The sequence below is a fragment of the Ostrea edulis genome, chromosome 9 (genome assembly GCF_947568905.1).
Source record: "Ostrea edulis chromosome 9, xbOstEdul1.1, whole genome shotgun sequence".
Classification (NCBI taxonomy): Eukaryota; Metazoa; Mollusca; class Bivalvia; order Ostreida; family Ostreidae; genus Ostrea; species Ostrea edulis.
Genome location: NC_079172.1, coordinates 38,031,383 through 38,046,482, shown reverse-complemented (window position 1 = coordinate 38,046,482; position 15,100 = coordinate 38,031,383). Strand labels below are relative to the sequence as shown.

The following is a 15,100-nucleotide window of genomic DNA, read 5'->3' as shown; positions in this document are numbered from 1 at the left end:
CAAATCATGACATTGTACACAAACCATGACATTATACAGTAACCACGACATTGTACAGTAACCACGACCATGTACACAAACCACGACATTGTACACAAACCACAACATTGTATACAAGCCATGACATTGTACACAAACCATGATATTGTACAGTTAACCACGACATTGTACACAAACTACGACATTGTACACAAACCACAACATTGTATACAAGCCATGACATTGTACACAAACCATGATATTGTACAGTAACCACGGCATTGTACACAAACCACGACATTGTACACAAACCACAACATTGTATACAAACCATGACATTGTACAGTAACCACGACATTGTACACAAACCACGACATTGTACACAAACCATGACATTGTACACAAACCATGATATTGTACAGTAACCACGACATTGTACACAAACCACGACATTGTACACAAACCACGACATAGTACAGTAACCACGACATTGTACACAAACCATGACATTGTACACAAACCACAACATTGTACACAAGCCATGACATTGTACACAAACCACAACATTGTACACAAACCACGACATAGTACAGTAACCACGACATTGTACACAAACCATGACATTGTACACAAACCACAACATTGTACACAAGCCATGACATTGTACACAAACCACAACATTGTACACAAACTACGACATTGTACACAAACCACGACATTGTACACAATCCACAACATTGTACACAAACCACGACATTGTACAGTAACCATGACATTGTATACAATCCACGACATTGTACACAAACCACGACATAGTACAGTAACCACGACATTGTACACAAACCATGACATTGTACACAAACCACAACATTGTACACAAGCCATGACATTGTACACAAACCACAACATTGTACACAAACTACGACATTGTACACAAACCACGACATTGTACACAATCCACAACATTGTACACAAACCACGACATTGTACAGTAACCATGACATTGTATACAATCCACGACATTGTACACAAACCATGACATTGTACAAAAATCATGACATTGTACACAAACCACATGTTTTATAATTACCTGTCTACAGGTGTATAATAAACATGTGTTTTATAATTACCTGTCTACAGGTGTATTATAAACATGTGTTTTATAATTACCTGTCTACAGGTGTATAATAAACATGTGTTTTATAATTACCTGTCTACAGGTGTATAGTAAACATGTGCTTTATAATTACCTATCTACAGGTGTATAATAAACATGTATTTTATAATAAACTGTCTACAGGTGTATAATAAACATGTGTTTTATAATTACCTATCTACATGTGTATTATAAACATGCATTTTAGAATTACCTGTCTACAGGTGTATGATAAAAATGTGTTTTATAATTACCTGTCTACAGGTGTATAATAAACATGTATTTTATAATTAACTGTCTACATGTGTATAGTAAACATGTGCTTTATAATTACCTATCTACAGGTGTATAATAAACATGTGGTTTATAATTACCTGTTTACAGGTGTATTATAAACATGTGTTTTATAATAAACTGTCTACAGGTGTATAATAAACATGTGTTTTATAATTACCTGTGTACAGGTGTATAATAAACATGTGTTTTATAATTACCTGTCTACAGGTGTATTATAAACATGTGTTTTATAATTACCTGTCTACAGGTGTATGATAAACATGTGTTTTATAATTACCTATCTACAGGTGTATAATAAACATGTGTTTTATAATTAACTGTCTACAGGTGTATAGTAAACATGTGTTTTATAATTACCTGTCTACATGTGTATAATGAACATGTGTTTTATATATAAAGAACAGTTCCCTTTTTTTTGCTACAATGATAAACTATAAAACTCGGGAAATTTGTCAACATCGATTTAAATGTTGTCCATGGTGAATAAACTAGGTCCCTAAAAGCTGAGTTTTTAATTATATCTCGCACTACTTTCACTATCAGTTGATCGAAGAGGGGCACATCTGACATCACTGTACCACGTGACTACCTAACTAATTAATTAGACTTTTTGAAATAGGGGCTTAGATTTAAGTCTGTATTGTGGTAAATTATCGCAATATTTTGCCGAACAAAGTATTAGAATTAATTAGTATAAGCATAAGGAAGACAAAATGCATGTAACTTTGTATACTTTGAAAACATTGAGATGTCTCATTTAAGTTAGTAAAATTATGAAACAATTGATAACAGTCATTAGACTAATATTAAAATGGATCTCAGACAGAGTAAACAATATATGTTCAGTGAGGCATGTACCAGATTTCAAATCTAAAATGTGGAAAACTGTATTCAGACTACTCCTTTTTGACAATGAGACCAGATGTGTTTGTAAAACATTATGCCCCCCCCCCCCCCCCCCCCCCCCCCCATTGGCAACCCAAAAGAAATGAAAGGTCTTTTCACAAGAAATCTATACATGTATATAGCTATAGCAATATAGATATTGCTCACCATTCAAGTTGATGATCAAGGTCAAACAGATTACTGTACAAACAATATATAGGACAAAAATTACATGCCTTCCAATCTTCGATATACGACAAAAACAATATGCCCTCCAATCTTAGATACATGACAAAAACAATATTCCCTTCCAATCTCTGATATACAACAATATGTGGGATTTAAAATATTTGTTCATCATTACATTACTGCCTTCTACATAATAATATATATTTTCCTGCCATAAATATGTCAACTGAATTGAAACAAAAGACGTCAATAGTTTCACATTCAAACGCTAAAAACGATGCACTATGTTTCATGATGTAATAGCTTGCATATCATCTCAGTAACCCTATTTGGTCCAGTTTCATGTGTTGAGTACATAAAATTTCAACTTGCGATAGCCCTGAAATTTGAAACTGTTGTCGCCTACTTTCCTTCCTCGTGGATCCACTTTATTGTACTTCCTGATGACCTGCGTTATTCATGTAAAACAACATTATGGGCTTCTTATTGTATAAAAACAGCATTATATATCGTATTCAAAGAATGTCAAATCAAAACAAGGGGCCCATGGGCCTAGAATCGCTCTTCTGATACATTGTAGAACAGGCAAAAATTCTCACTAAACAAGATTCATCAATTAACAAAGTTTGATGATGTCAAGTCAAATAGTACCTGAAAATTTATATGTAACTGTCCAAAAGTAGGTCACGGTGACCTACTTTTGGTCGACACACTGAAGACTCAAGATGCATCAACTGACAAGTCAAATAGTATTCAAATATAGCCGTCAAAATCCAAAAATAGGTCACGGTGACCTACTTTTTGGTTGACACACTCTGAAGACTCAACATGCATCAACTGACAAAGTTTGATAATTGTAAGTCAAATAGTATCTGAAATATTAAAATATAGCCGTCAAATTCCAAAAGTAGGTCATGGTGACCTACTTTTTGGTCAACAAACTATGAAGACTCAAGATGCATCATCTGACAAAGTTTGATGATCCTAGCTTTCATAGTGTCCAAAATATGCATCTAAAATTGAAAATAAGAAATTTGAATGTCGGCAAAATTCAAAAAGTAGGTCACTGTGACCTACTTTTTATTAATAATATTTCAAGGCCTCTAGACGCATCAACTTACAAGGTTTGATGATTCTAAACCTCTCGCTATCTGAAATAACAACCTAAAATGCATTCATAAATGATTAGCCATAAAATTCAGAAAGTAGGTCATGGTGACATACTTTTCACTTGACGCACTTCAAGGTCCCATGATCCATCAACTGACAACTTTTGATGATCATAGCCTCAAAAGTGTCAAAGATATGCATCAAAATCCATTTAATAATAATTACCTGCGAAATTCAAAAAGTAGGTCACCATGACCTACTTTTGAGACAACATGATATTAGGTCCTAAGATGCATCAACTGACAAAAGTTTTAACAAAACAAAATTTAAGGTTAACTTTGAAGTGACCTCGAGACCATACTTTGCCCCAGGATGATGCCTTGAACAATTTTTTATCTACAACCTATCCTCATCATTATGCATAAGTTTGGTGATAATTTGCCCAGTGGTTCTTGAGAAGATTTTTTAGCAACCACTACTTTTGTTTGCATTTTCCTAATCATCTCCCCTTGTTAAAGGGTCACAACCCTAGTTTTAGTACAAATGAAAGCCCTTGGGCCAAGGATACCCTGTGACAAATTTGACAAAAATTGGGGTCCTTGAGATATAGCCCTTTTTCCAAAAAGTTGATGCACACCACACATCGCACGCCAGACATATGGCCATATAATTAGCTCTTTGAGCCTTCGGCTCAGAAGAGCTAAAAATAAAGGTCTGGAAAGTGTAGACATGAAGACTAAAACAGAGCTTCTGACTGGCCGAAACACAGACATACAGAAATCTAATCTAAATCAGACTAGGTAAAATCTATTCATTTGTGTATGTATTTTATTGCAATTTCATTAAATATATCCTAGACACAAGATAAACAAAACAGATTTACATATATAGTATGTTATATAAGGATTCATGCCAAAGTGAGGGAATGCCTTAATGCCTTGTAATTTCACACTCCAGGTACAGAACACAGATTATATAACATGGTATAATAAGACAATTCCAAAAATAAAGCTTGCCTTCCAGTAGATACATGTAACATAATTAATGCACAAATAAACACAGAGATTACGCAAGAACTATAAATATCTTTCTGTTCAACTATATATAAATATAAATGTACACAAGATCAACAATCAAATTTGACTACATGTATATCTATAGCACATATTCTTAGCAACAATAATAAACAAGGACCGTAATTTGAAGGTGTACAGTAACATATCAACTATGGCTGTAATTTGAGAGTCTACGGTAATGTAGATTGACTGGGACTGTAATTTGAGGGTGTATGGTAACAATAAGCAGAAAAACAAACATTTCATCCCAACAAACAGATAATATAATAAAGAAACAAACATGGCACCCAAACAAACAGCTAGTATAATGAGCAGAAGGCGACATCCCAACAAACAGCCAATGCATGTATAAAGAGCAGAGGGCTGTGTTTAAATTAAGATTGCTCACCCATATAATCTATTCAATAATTGACATTTTGAGAATGATAGGATGATTCAACTAATCGAGAAGATTGAATAATCCAAAACCTCGAAACTGGCTACTAAAGCCTACAAAACGATACCTGGTTGGCCATCTTTGTTGACAGTTCGAGTGCAGGACCTAGTCAAAAGTGATTAAAGACACAACTTTTCCTCATTTTTGGTCCAATGCTGGAAAAATTAATGTTATATCTACCCCAAAGGCACATGACACTAAATTCTATATCTTCTAATTTGTTGGATCTTGCCAATCAGAAAACTCAAAATTATTATATCATAAAATAGTTTATTAATAGGTATGCAATCTCTGTTGTTTACCAAATTACAAAAAAGCATTTCCAGTTCATAATGAAGTTTAAAAACTATTTCCCGTGCAATCTTTTTCACACTGCTGCATATGCCTGGAATAAAAGCATGGACTCAGACGACACATCAATAGTTATTTCCTGATTCACAGATGTGAAGAAGATCTCGCCACGGTTAACAGGAAGTGTAGACTCCAGTGTCGAATTGCTGGCGGTTCCATTTCCCTGAATCACAATCGAAATACTGGGGCTGGGTAAAGCTGGTAGACGAAGGGAATTGCATCCGGGCTCCGTCTGAAAGAGAAAATATATATGTAAACTTTTCCCTCAAGTCATTTTAGCAACATCATATCAACATTTTCAAACATTGCCATTAACATAGGCAGTGATTTTTCCTTCACCAAGTGCCCACATTGAGTGTAAAGATGGACTCTTGCTTTTTTTTTTTTTTTTTTTTTTTTATACAAACATATCTTCTTGCTTCTCAAATAAGTTTGCCTCATTAAGGATGCATATTTGCATATTCATACATTACAGAGAAACCTGTAAATAATCAAGGAATAAGAGAACATTCTACTACCGTATAGCGGGTTTACTCCGCCGGTCTAAAATTTGGCGATTTGCTGGCTGAGAGGTATGCTAATAATTTAAGAGGAATAAATTTTGGTAGACAGGGAAGAGTTTTCTCTCTTTCAAATACGGAACCCGCAATTGAATGCATATTTGGTGAGTGAAATTTTGGTGGAAAGCTATCTAACCGCTAAAATAAGCCAATAATTATAACCCTGCGGAAAAAACTGCTATACAGTAATTCTTTACGATGTAAAGTGAGCTGAAACAGTTTATGCTTATTAACTACTTCATCTCACTTGAAAATGAGTTGAAATTACTTATGCTCTTGATAAATCTAATCTGTTAAAAAGAATTTGCTGTAGTTCTACAAATAATTACGAAAAAATTTATTACTTTACATGATATAAAGCAATATTGCCATAGCAACAAGATGGAAACAGAGGAGTTGAACATTGTGACATCACATCAATTGCTTTCACACGTTTAACACATTTTCACAATATTATAAAATGCTGCTAAAGTCAAAAGAAATCATTCCACTTCCATTTTACAGGTGAAATTAAATCATTTCTAGATCCACTAGGCATGCCCGCAACATTATAAACCACTCATTCAGACATTCGATTTAAAATAAAATCTTTCGTCTCCTTACTTGGAATCGTTTGAGTGCAAAGTCCCTGATAGGCGGGCTGAAGGTTGTCACGGTGATTCCGCCTTCTGTCGTAGATTTCCCTGTGAACTTGGTTTTGTTTGCTGGTTTTCCCGTGTAGTCCAACATTTCACAGAGTGTGTGGACATCCCGGAATTTGGGGGTTAGGCCTGCTCTCACCACATTGTCTGAACAAGCCATGCATTCCATGGTGTCTGGAAACAGTCAACAACAAAATCTCTAACACTTCATTTCTCCACCTTTATCAAGATCTTTTACATTACACCTTTAAAGATTAGTTCATCTGGACTAATAAATTTGGACAGCTCATGCTTAGGGATTTGAAATAAAATTCTAGAGGCCAATATTGTTACTTGGTGCTCAATGTACATTTCTTTTATGATAAACATAAAAAATATACAAGATCACTCTTTCAATATTTCTCATTGGCTTGGACAATCAACACAACAGTTTTATTCCCCACAGAATGGAAGTGAGAGAGACTTTGGATGCTTACCCCACATAGATATGCACACAATAAACTTACTCTCTGAGTAATGACAGTTTAGATTTATAATATTAACCCCAGAGTGATATGCACACAATAAACTTACTCTCTGAGGAGTAATGACAGTTTTAGATTTAAAATATTTACCCCAGAGAGGTAAGAAACAGGTAAATAAACCCTTAACAAGTCAGTGTGAGATATATTTAGGATAATGAAGTTAATAATGTGAGACATATTTAGGATAATGAAGTTAATAATGTGAGATATATTTAGAATAATGAAGTTAATAATGTGAGATAGAGTTAGAATAATGAAGTTACTAATGTGAGATATATTTAGAATAATGAAGTTAATAATGTGAGACATATTTAGAATAATGAAGTTAATATTGTGAGACATATTTAGGATAATGAAGTTACTAATATGGGATATATCTAGGATAATGAAGTTAATAATGTGAGATATATTTAGGATAATAAAGTTAATAATGTGAGCAATATTTAGCATAATTAACCCCTGACAGGTAAATGTGAGGTAGACTTTGGACTTTTACCTCTGACTGTGTGCAATAGATTTCAGACCTTTATGAAGTAGATTTTAGGACATATATTCCCAAAAGTTAAGTGAGGTTTGTCCCCTTGCAGGTAAGTTTGCAGTAGATTAAACTTATTTAAGGACATTTAACCCCTGGTCATGAGGTAGATTTAAGAAATTCCGCCCATGACAGATATTTAGGACACTTTTCCATAACATATAAGTGTGACATACAAATAGGACTCTTACATAAGCAAAATAGGCATAATGTAGATTTAGGACACCCACCGATAAAGACCCTCACTCCTGACAGGTTGACATGACTTAGATTTAGGACACTCACCCCTGAAAGGTAGACATGAGTTAGATTTAGGACACTCACCCCTGACAGGTTGACATGAGTTAGATTTAGGACACTCACCCCCTGAAAGGTAGACATGAGTTAGATTTAGGACACTCACCCCCTGACAGGTAGACAGGAGTTAGATTTAGAACACACACACCCTGACAGGTTGACATGAGTTATATTTAGGACACTCACCCCCTGACAGGTAGGCATGACTTAGATATAGGACACTCACCCCTGACACGTAGGCATGAGTTAGATTTAGAACCCACACACCCTGACAAATAGACATGAGTTAGATTTAGAACACACACTCCCTGACAGATAGACATGAGTTAGATTTAGAACCCACACACCCTGACAAATAGACATGAGTTAGATTTAGAACACACACTCCCTGACAGATAGACATGAGTTAGATTTAGAACACACACTCCCTGACAGATAGACATGAGTTAGATTTAGAACACACACTCCCTGACAAATAGACATGAGTTAGATTTAGAACACACACACCCTGACAGATAGACATGAGTTAGATACAGGACACTCACCCCCTGATAAGAAGGCGTGAGGTAGATTTAGGACACTTACCCCCTGACAGGTAGGCATGAGTTAGATTTAGGACACTTACCCCCTGACAGGTAGGCGTGAGGTAGATTGGCTTCGAGGAACATACTCTCTCCAGGTTTTAATGTGATGACATTGAGGAAGTACACCGTGAAACAGCCCACATCTCCAGGAAACTCGTCATACAGCTTAAACAGAACCTCGCTCTCAAAGTTACAGGAGTCTGTTCCGTCACTATCTATAAAACACATAAAAACAGAGTCTGTTATATAATTTATAACATAATCCTTGTAACTTAAGCCAAAAAAAAAAAAATACTTTCCCGACCGACCCTAAAAATTTCTGCTGACCCTAACACATTTTTTTTCCCATTCTCACAGATTTTACGAATGTCATCACTACAACAAGAGTATATTTATTGACTAATTAAGTTATTTATTATGCACTAACAGATTCCAAAACACAGAAACAGTTTTTGTTTACAGTACAGTGGAAGAAATGTTTTGATTAATCATATAACCTTTATTTGATTACTAGACAATCACTATGTTTTGTTTTGTTTTTTGTTTTTTTTTACAGGTTGAATTATTTTTGTAATGATTTAGTATTCTACCTAATCCTTGTAGGCGATTAATCAGGAGTTTAAGCTGTGTCTGTATGATTTCTGGATCCTGTTTCATCAGTGAAGCAAAGCAGTCCTTCATGGCCTCCCTCTGTAATGGCATCTCCAGTGTTTTGCTGGCAGAGATTAGTTTACATGCATTAGGCCCTCCCACTACTGCTCGAAACTCCTCGATTTCTGCACAAAGAGAATCACATTTACAAGCATTAGGCCCTCCCACTATTGCTCGAAACTCCTCAATTTCTGCACAAAGAGAATCACATTTACAAGCATTAGGCCCTCCCACTACTGCTCGAAACTCCTCAATTTCTGCACAAAGGAGAATCACAATATTCATTTGTTCACTGTAGCAAATATGAAAGATAATATTACAAAGTTTAACACAAAAATTTTGAGCAGATGTAAGTCTTTCAAAAGTAACCTTACTATGCACAATACATAGATCTCATCTGTTCTGAAGTAATTGTGCCATTTACTGGCGCACCTTTGTCCTTGAATTACTTTCATAGTAACTAAATTAATTAAAAAACTATTCTGTTTTTGGATTAATCTTTGATAAATGAATAAAATAAGGATTGTGATCTACAACATTTTCAAAAGGGAAGGGGGGAGGAGGAGGGGGAGGGTTAGTGTGTTCCTTTTCAGTCCATTATAGGAATGTAGCATCAAGTATGGTATAACATGATTTTTATGTTAAAATTTTCCAACAATACAGAAACAATAGATGGGGAGAGGGAATATTTACATAATGTAGATCTACCTCTGAAATGACTGATTCTTCAACATTATCATTCAGGTCAATTCAATTCAATGGTTGAATAACTTTGAAATTCTATTATGAATTAAGTAAAATAAACAATTCTATTATTCATGATACAATAAGCGTTACTCAGGTTAAACAACGAGTAAAACTCATCACAGTAAAATGACTTTACAATAGCTAAAAGCAGACTCCTACACGTACATCACAGATATTCTGCACCACAGTAAAATGACTTTACAATAGCTATAGCAGGCTCCTACAATATACATCACAGATATTCTGCACCACAGTAAAATGACTTTACGATAACTACAGCGGACACCTACTGGACAGATATTCTGCCACCTCCTTGATTGGTCGGAACCCACACAGCGCTTTGAATGGTGTGAGGGCGACAGCTAATTCTGGTTTGTGGTTGTCATCTTTATAAACATCAGGGAAATTCTTGTGAAGTTTTTCTGCCTGAACCTGCAAAAGAACATCAAGAAATCAAGGAAATTTTTTCTTAATTTCCTGCTGTTTTTGGTAACCTATACGTTGCATATCAGTTAACCTATCTGTCTCTGAAAACTTTAAAAATTCATCTATCCTGATACAAACCTTATTTGGATGAGCCTGAACAGACAGGGATTTGTTCACACTCAGAACCTTGAACAAGAATGGCAAATCGTCTCCGAACTTTTTTCTGACCGGATCTCCTAGCTGCTCAGGATGCTGGGTAATCCAGTCTTTCAGTGACAAGTTACTTCCCTTGGGAGTCCGTACCTTTGATGGACAGTTCACATGCGTCCCCATCCACAACTAAGAAAATTTCAACAAACATCAGCTCAAGTTAAAAGTATTAAAACTCAACAGTCCTGAGATCACAAAAACATTCCTTGACTTAACATTTAGCATGATAAACAAACATTGACTGCCAAACCTCTGCATAAGGTGTGGATTCGTCTATCTGCCATGATGGATCTGCAGCTTTCTGAAGAGATGCTACTTCACTCTCCTTGCCAACTTTGCCCCAAGCATAATTCTGTACGGAGCACTTCAGAGGGAAAACTGATAAACAATGAAAATTAATAAAAAATGTTACCTGTATATAATATACAAACCACTGCACTTATCAACAATTTCTTTCTCTCTTAATAATTCAAACCTGCATATGACATTTAAAACTCTGTTAATCTACTATACAGTGGATCAGAATTCAGAAAATAATTCAAAATGGAGACCCCGCTCGCGCCGGTAAGTGAGAAATGGAGACATATGTATCACCAGGAAGGTGCTCAACAAACAATCCATCTGGTCATCAACAAACAACCTAGTATCTGGTCATCCATAAACAACCTATCTGGTCATCAACAAACAACCCATCTGGTCATCAACAAACAACCAACAAACAACCTATCTGGTCATCAACAAACAACCTATCTGGTCATCAACAAACAACCCATCTGGTCATCAACAAACAACCCATCTGGTCATCATCAAACAACCCATCTGGTCATCAACAAACAACCTATCTGGTCATCAACAAACAACCCATCTGGTCATCAACAAACAACCCATCTGGTCATCAACAAACAACCCATCTGGTCATCAACAAACAACCCATTTGGTCATCCATAAACAACCTATCTGGTCATCAACAAACCTATCTGGTCATCAACAAACAACCCATTTGGTCATCCATAAACAACCTATCTGGTCATCAACAAACCTATCTGATCATCAACAAACAACCCATCTGGTCATCAACAAACAACCTATCTGGTCATCCATAAACAACCTATCTGGTCATCAACAAACAACCCATTTGGTCATCCATAAACAACCCATCTGGTCATCAACAAACAACCCATCTGGTCATCATCAAACAACCCATCTGGTCATCAACAAACAACCCATCTGGTCATCAACAACCCATCTGGTCATCAACAAACAACCTATCTGGTCATCCATAAACAACCTATCTGGTCATCAACAAACAACCTATCTGGTCATCAACAAACCTATCTGGTCATCAACAAACAACCCATTTGGTCATCCATAAACAACCCATCTCACTCTGGTTTTCAACAAACAACCCATCTGGTCATCATGATCAAACCAGTCTGATTGCTGCATTTTTATGCAATAATTTTTTTTCTTTATTAGAGGAATGTATGTGAATACCATAGAACAGTTACATACATGTATCATCAGTGTATTTCAGATTCGCTACTCAGTAATCAGTTAATTCTTTGCAAGCTTCAAGTCAAAGCTTTGACTCTGTAGCTGCACTAGCATGGGATTAGTCAGTCTTAAGAATCCCATTACAACCAAATCTTGCCAAGATTATTCAATATCTTGTGCAGGCTGAGACAATTTAAAGCATACCCAGACAATCAACGTAATATCAAATCGATAATAGACAATAAGTCTTGTAGATTGATTGATTGATTGTATCTTGCTTAACGTCTCACTCGAGTTTTTTTCACTCATATGGAGACGTCACCAAGACCGGTGAAGGGCTTCAAATTTAGGCCTATGCTCGGTGCTTACGGCCATTGAGCAGTGAGGGTTCTTTAGCGTGCCACACCTACTGTGACATGGGTCATCCGTTTTTAAGGTCATCTCCGAGGACCTGTGACATTCACATCTGATGCCGAGCGTTTGGCGATGGAACTGTCACTAACTGTTTTAACGACTTAGGTGTGTCACGACCGGGATTCGAACCCCGGGCCTTCCGCGTGCGGGTCGAACGCCTAATTGCCCAAGCCAAAAGAATTAATTCCCCAAGTCTCCTATCCTCACAACAACCTTATTCAAAATTAAACAGCATTTTAATCAAATTCTTATTGTGATAAAATAGATGCGTACTAGATTTGTTTGCCGACGATCTGTAAAACCTACCAAGTCCAAAGTTTACAAACTACACTACTTTCGATTCCGATAAAAATGACTACCGGAAGACAAACATTTAAATATAGATCCCGATTTGTCAGTGATTTTTTTTGTTTTTCAAACTACCACCCCTCCTTTTGAATTGGGAAAAATTAGTGACATTTTCCTCAAATTGGGAAAAATCATTCCTAGTAAATTAAAATGGTAAAGATGCATAAAATAAATCATTATTTAACATTAAATATGTATTGGAAGTCACACCTTGTATATATATCATTTACTTTTTCTAAGAAATACTTATTGTCTAATTTCATAAAGAAAATGATAAATTATTAATTCACCAGCATTTGTACCCATAATCTTGTAAATACTAGTATTATATTAATAATCAAGTTTCCAGAATATCTCTCCTGTTTTGTATTTTTTGAATTTTAGTAAAACCCTATACTGTTGGCCACTTCCTGTTATTAGCCTGACCCTACTAAAAATGGCGGTCAAAATAAATTATAAACAATATGGCTTAATGTGCATCTGGAAGCTATATACTTCGCTGCACATCTGCTTATATGGATGCCTCTATTGTTTTACATATTCTTTACAAAACCTTTTGCATGTGCAGTGGTTTGGAGAATAAAACTGAAGAAAAAAACGTATTTACTCTGTCAGAAATAATACGGTAACTCTTTTTTTTAAATGGCCTAATTTCCCTAGATTTGAAATTGGGAAAAACATATATATATATAATTGGGAAAAAATAGCTAATTTTAGTGAGGGGAAACAGTCGAATATCGGTGGCATTTTAGCCCCAAAAAAATCAGTTTGTAAAATAAATAAATAAATATTAATAACTGTCAGTGGCAAAATGTTCTTCATTTTGAATCTTATCTCATTATCTTTTGAATATTACATGCATATTCTAATTCGCACCTAATTGACTGACACTAAACAAATCGGATTAGGACACTGTGAACTCGGTGGTATTATCTTGGTTCAATAAAGCGTAATGTTTTACCTAGATTTTTTCCCCTACGAGTTTTAATTAATACACAATATCAGGGCTTCTAAGTAAAATTATGATATTTACTCGAATTCCGTGACAAGCCAACAGGACTCGGAATATCAGACAAACTGCTGCATGACGTCCCAAATGAATTTTCTGCATCTAGGACGCATATTCTTATGTTAGTGACAACCCTGATATTCACCATTAAACGTTACTTAACACTTGCATTCGAACAGCATTAATCTTAATATTAAATAAATTAAGATATTTTTAATAATGATTTTTCCTGGGCGTCTTTTTCAAGTCAATGATTGGTGGTGGTGGGAGGGTCTCGACTAATTCAGTACTTGCAGAAACTTGTCTATGTCAGTATTTATCATATAATTATTAAACGTTGGCTGCCTGCCAAGTTTGTCTGGCTTACACCAAAGTGGTCATCTTCTCAAGTCAAGGGTTTCTGATCCGATCCACATATATATGTGGTGCGGAGTGGATCAGAAACCCTTGACTTGGGAAAATGAAAAGTGGTATGGTTGTAGTTGTCTTGTATGTAAGAAGGTTGCATATCATGCTGTCAGAGGAACATCTAATGATGGCTAATCGTCTTTGTGGCTAGGGTGGGTGGGTGTTTGAGTATAACTCCGTTGGTAGGTTACGAGGATCACAGAAGTCGGAAGTTTTATCTGTAAACGTCTACAATGTAAACAACAACCACTGAGCTTTGCGAGTTCGTTACACTCCTGAGGCTCAGTGGCATGGTTGTTGTTTACATTGTAGACCTTTACAAATAAAATGCCGACTCCTGGGATTGGGGTCCCTTGTTCCATTTTACGGAATGTGCATCGCCTTTGCAAAATCATAGATCCTGCAACTTACTGGTTTATGTTTTTAAAAAAGAAAGACTTTTTGCACAAATTATAATATATTACCAAGCTCGCCTTCAGACATTCTTCTGTCGCCGTGTCGGTCTCTTTCACTTCGTGCAACTTCCGGTGTAACACTTGCATTCAGTTGTACAATTTTGCATTCGTAGTAGATCTAGGATCACGAGGGATTCCGAGTTTAAGCGCCAGCAATAACATTTCCCGTGTGTTTTGGTAATCTCTACCGAGAGTTATTGTTCCCGCTACGCTCCACTAATACCTCTGTCAACGTCTAAAAATCATATCAAAACGTACTAAAACTAACTTAGCATATCAATCTGTAATGATCATATCTAAGCTAATCAAACACTTGTC

At 35.8% G+C, this 15,100-nt stretch overlaps 1 protein-coding gene across 1 annotated transcript; it reads right to left on the bottom strand.

The window, feature by feature from the left end:
- Nucleotides 1-4,426: 4,426 nt before the first annotated feature.
- Nucleotides 4,427-14,946, bottom strand: LOC125658750 (mannose-6-phosphate isomerase-like). The gene is made up of 8 exons (XM_056149122.1): nt 14,792-14,946; nt 10,905-11,032; nt 10,583-10,783; nt 10,309-10,450; nt 9,211-9,396; nt 8,662-8,835; nt 6,643-6,854; nt 4,427-5,711 (listed from the first exon to the last, which is right to left on the bottom strand). Exons 1-8 carry the CDS (start codon nt 14,808-14,810, stop codon nt 5,496-5,498), a joined length of 1,278 nt encoding a protein of 425 aa, XP_056005097.1. The 5' UTR covers nt 14,811-14,946; the 3' UTR covers nt 4,427-5,495.
- Nucleotides 14,947-15,100: the final 154 nt, after the last annotated feature.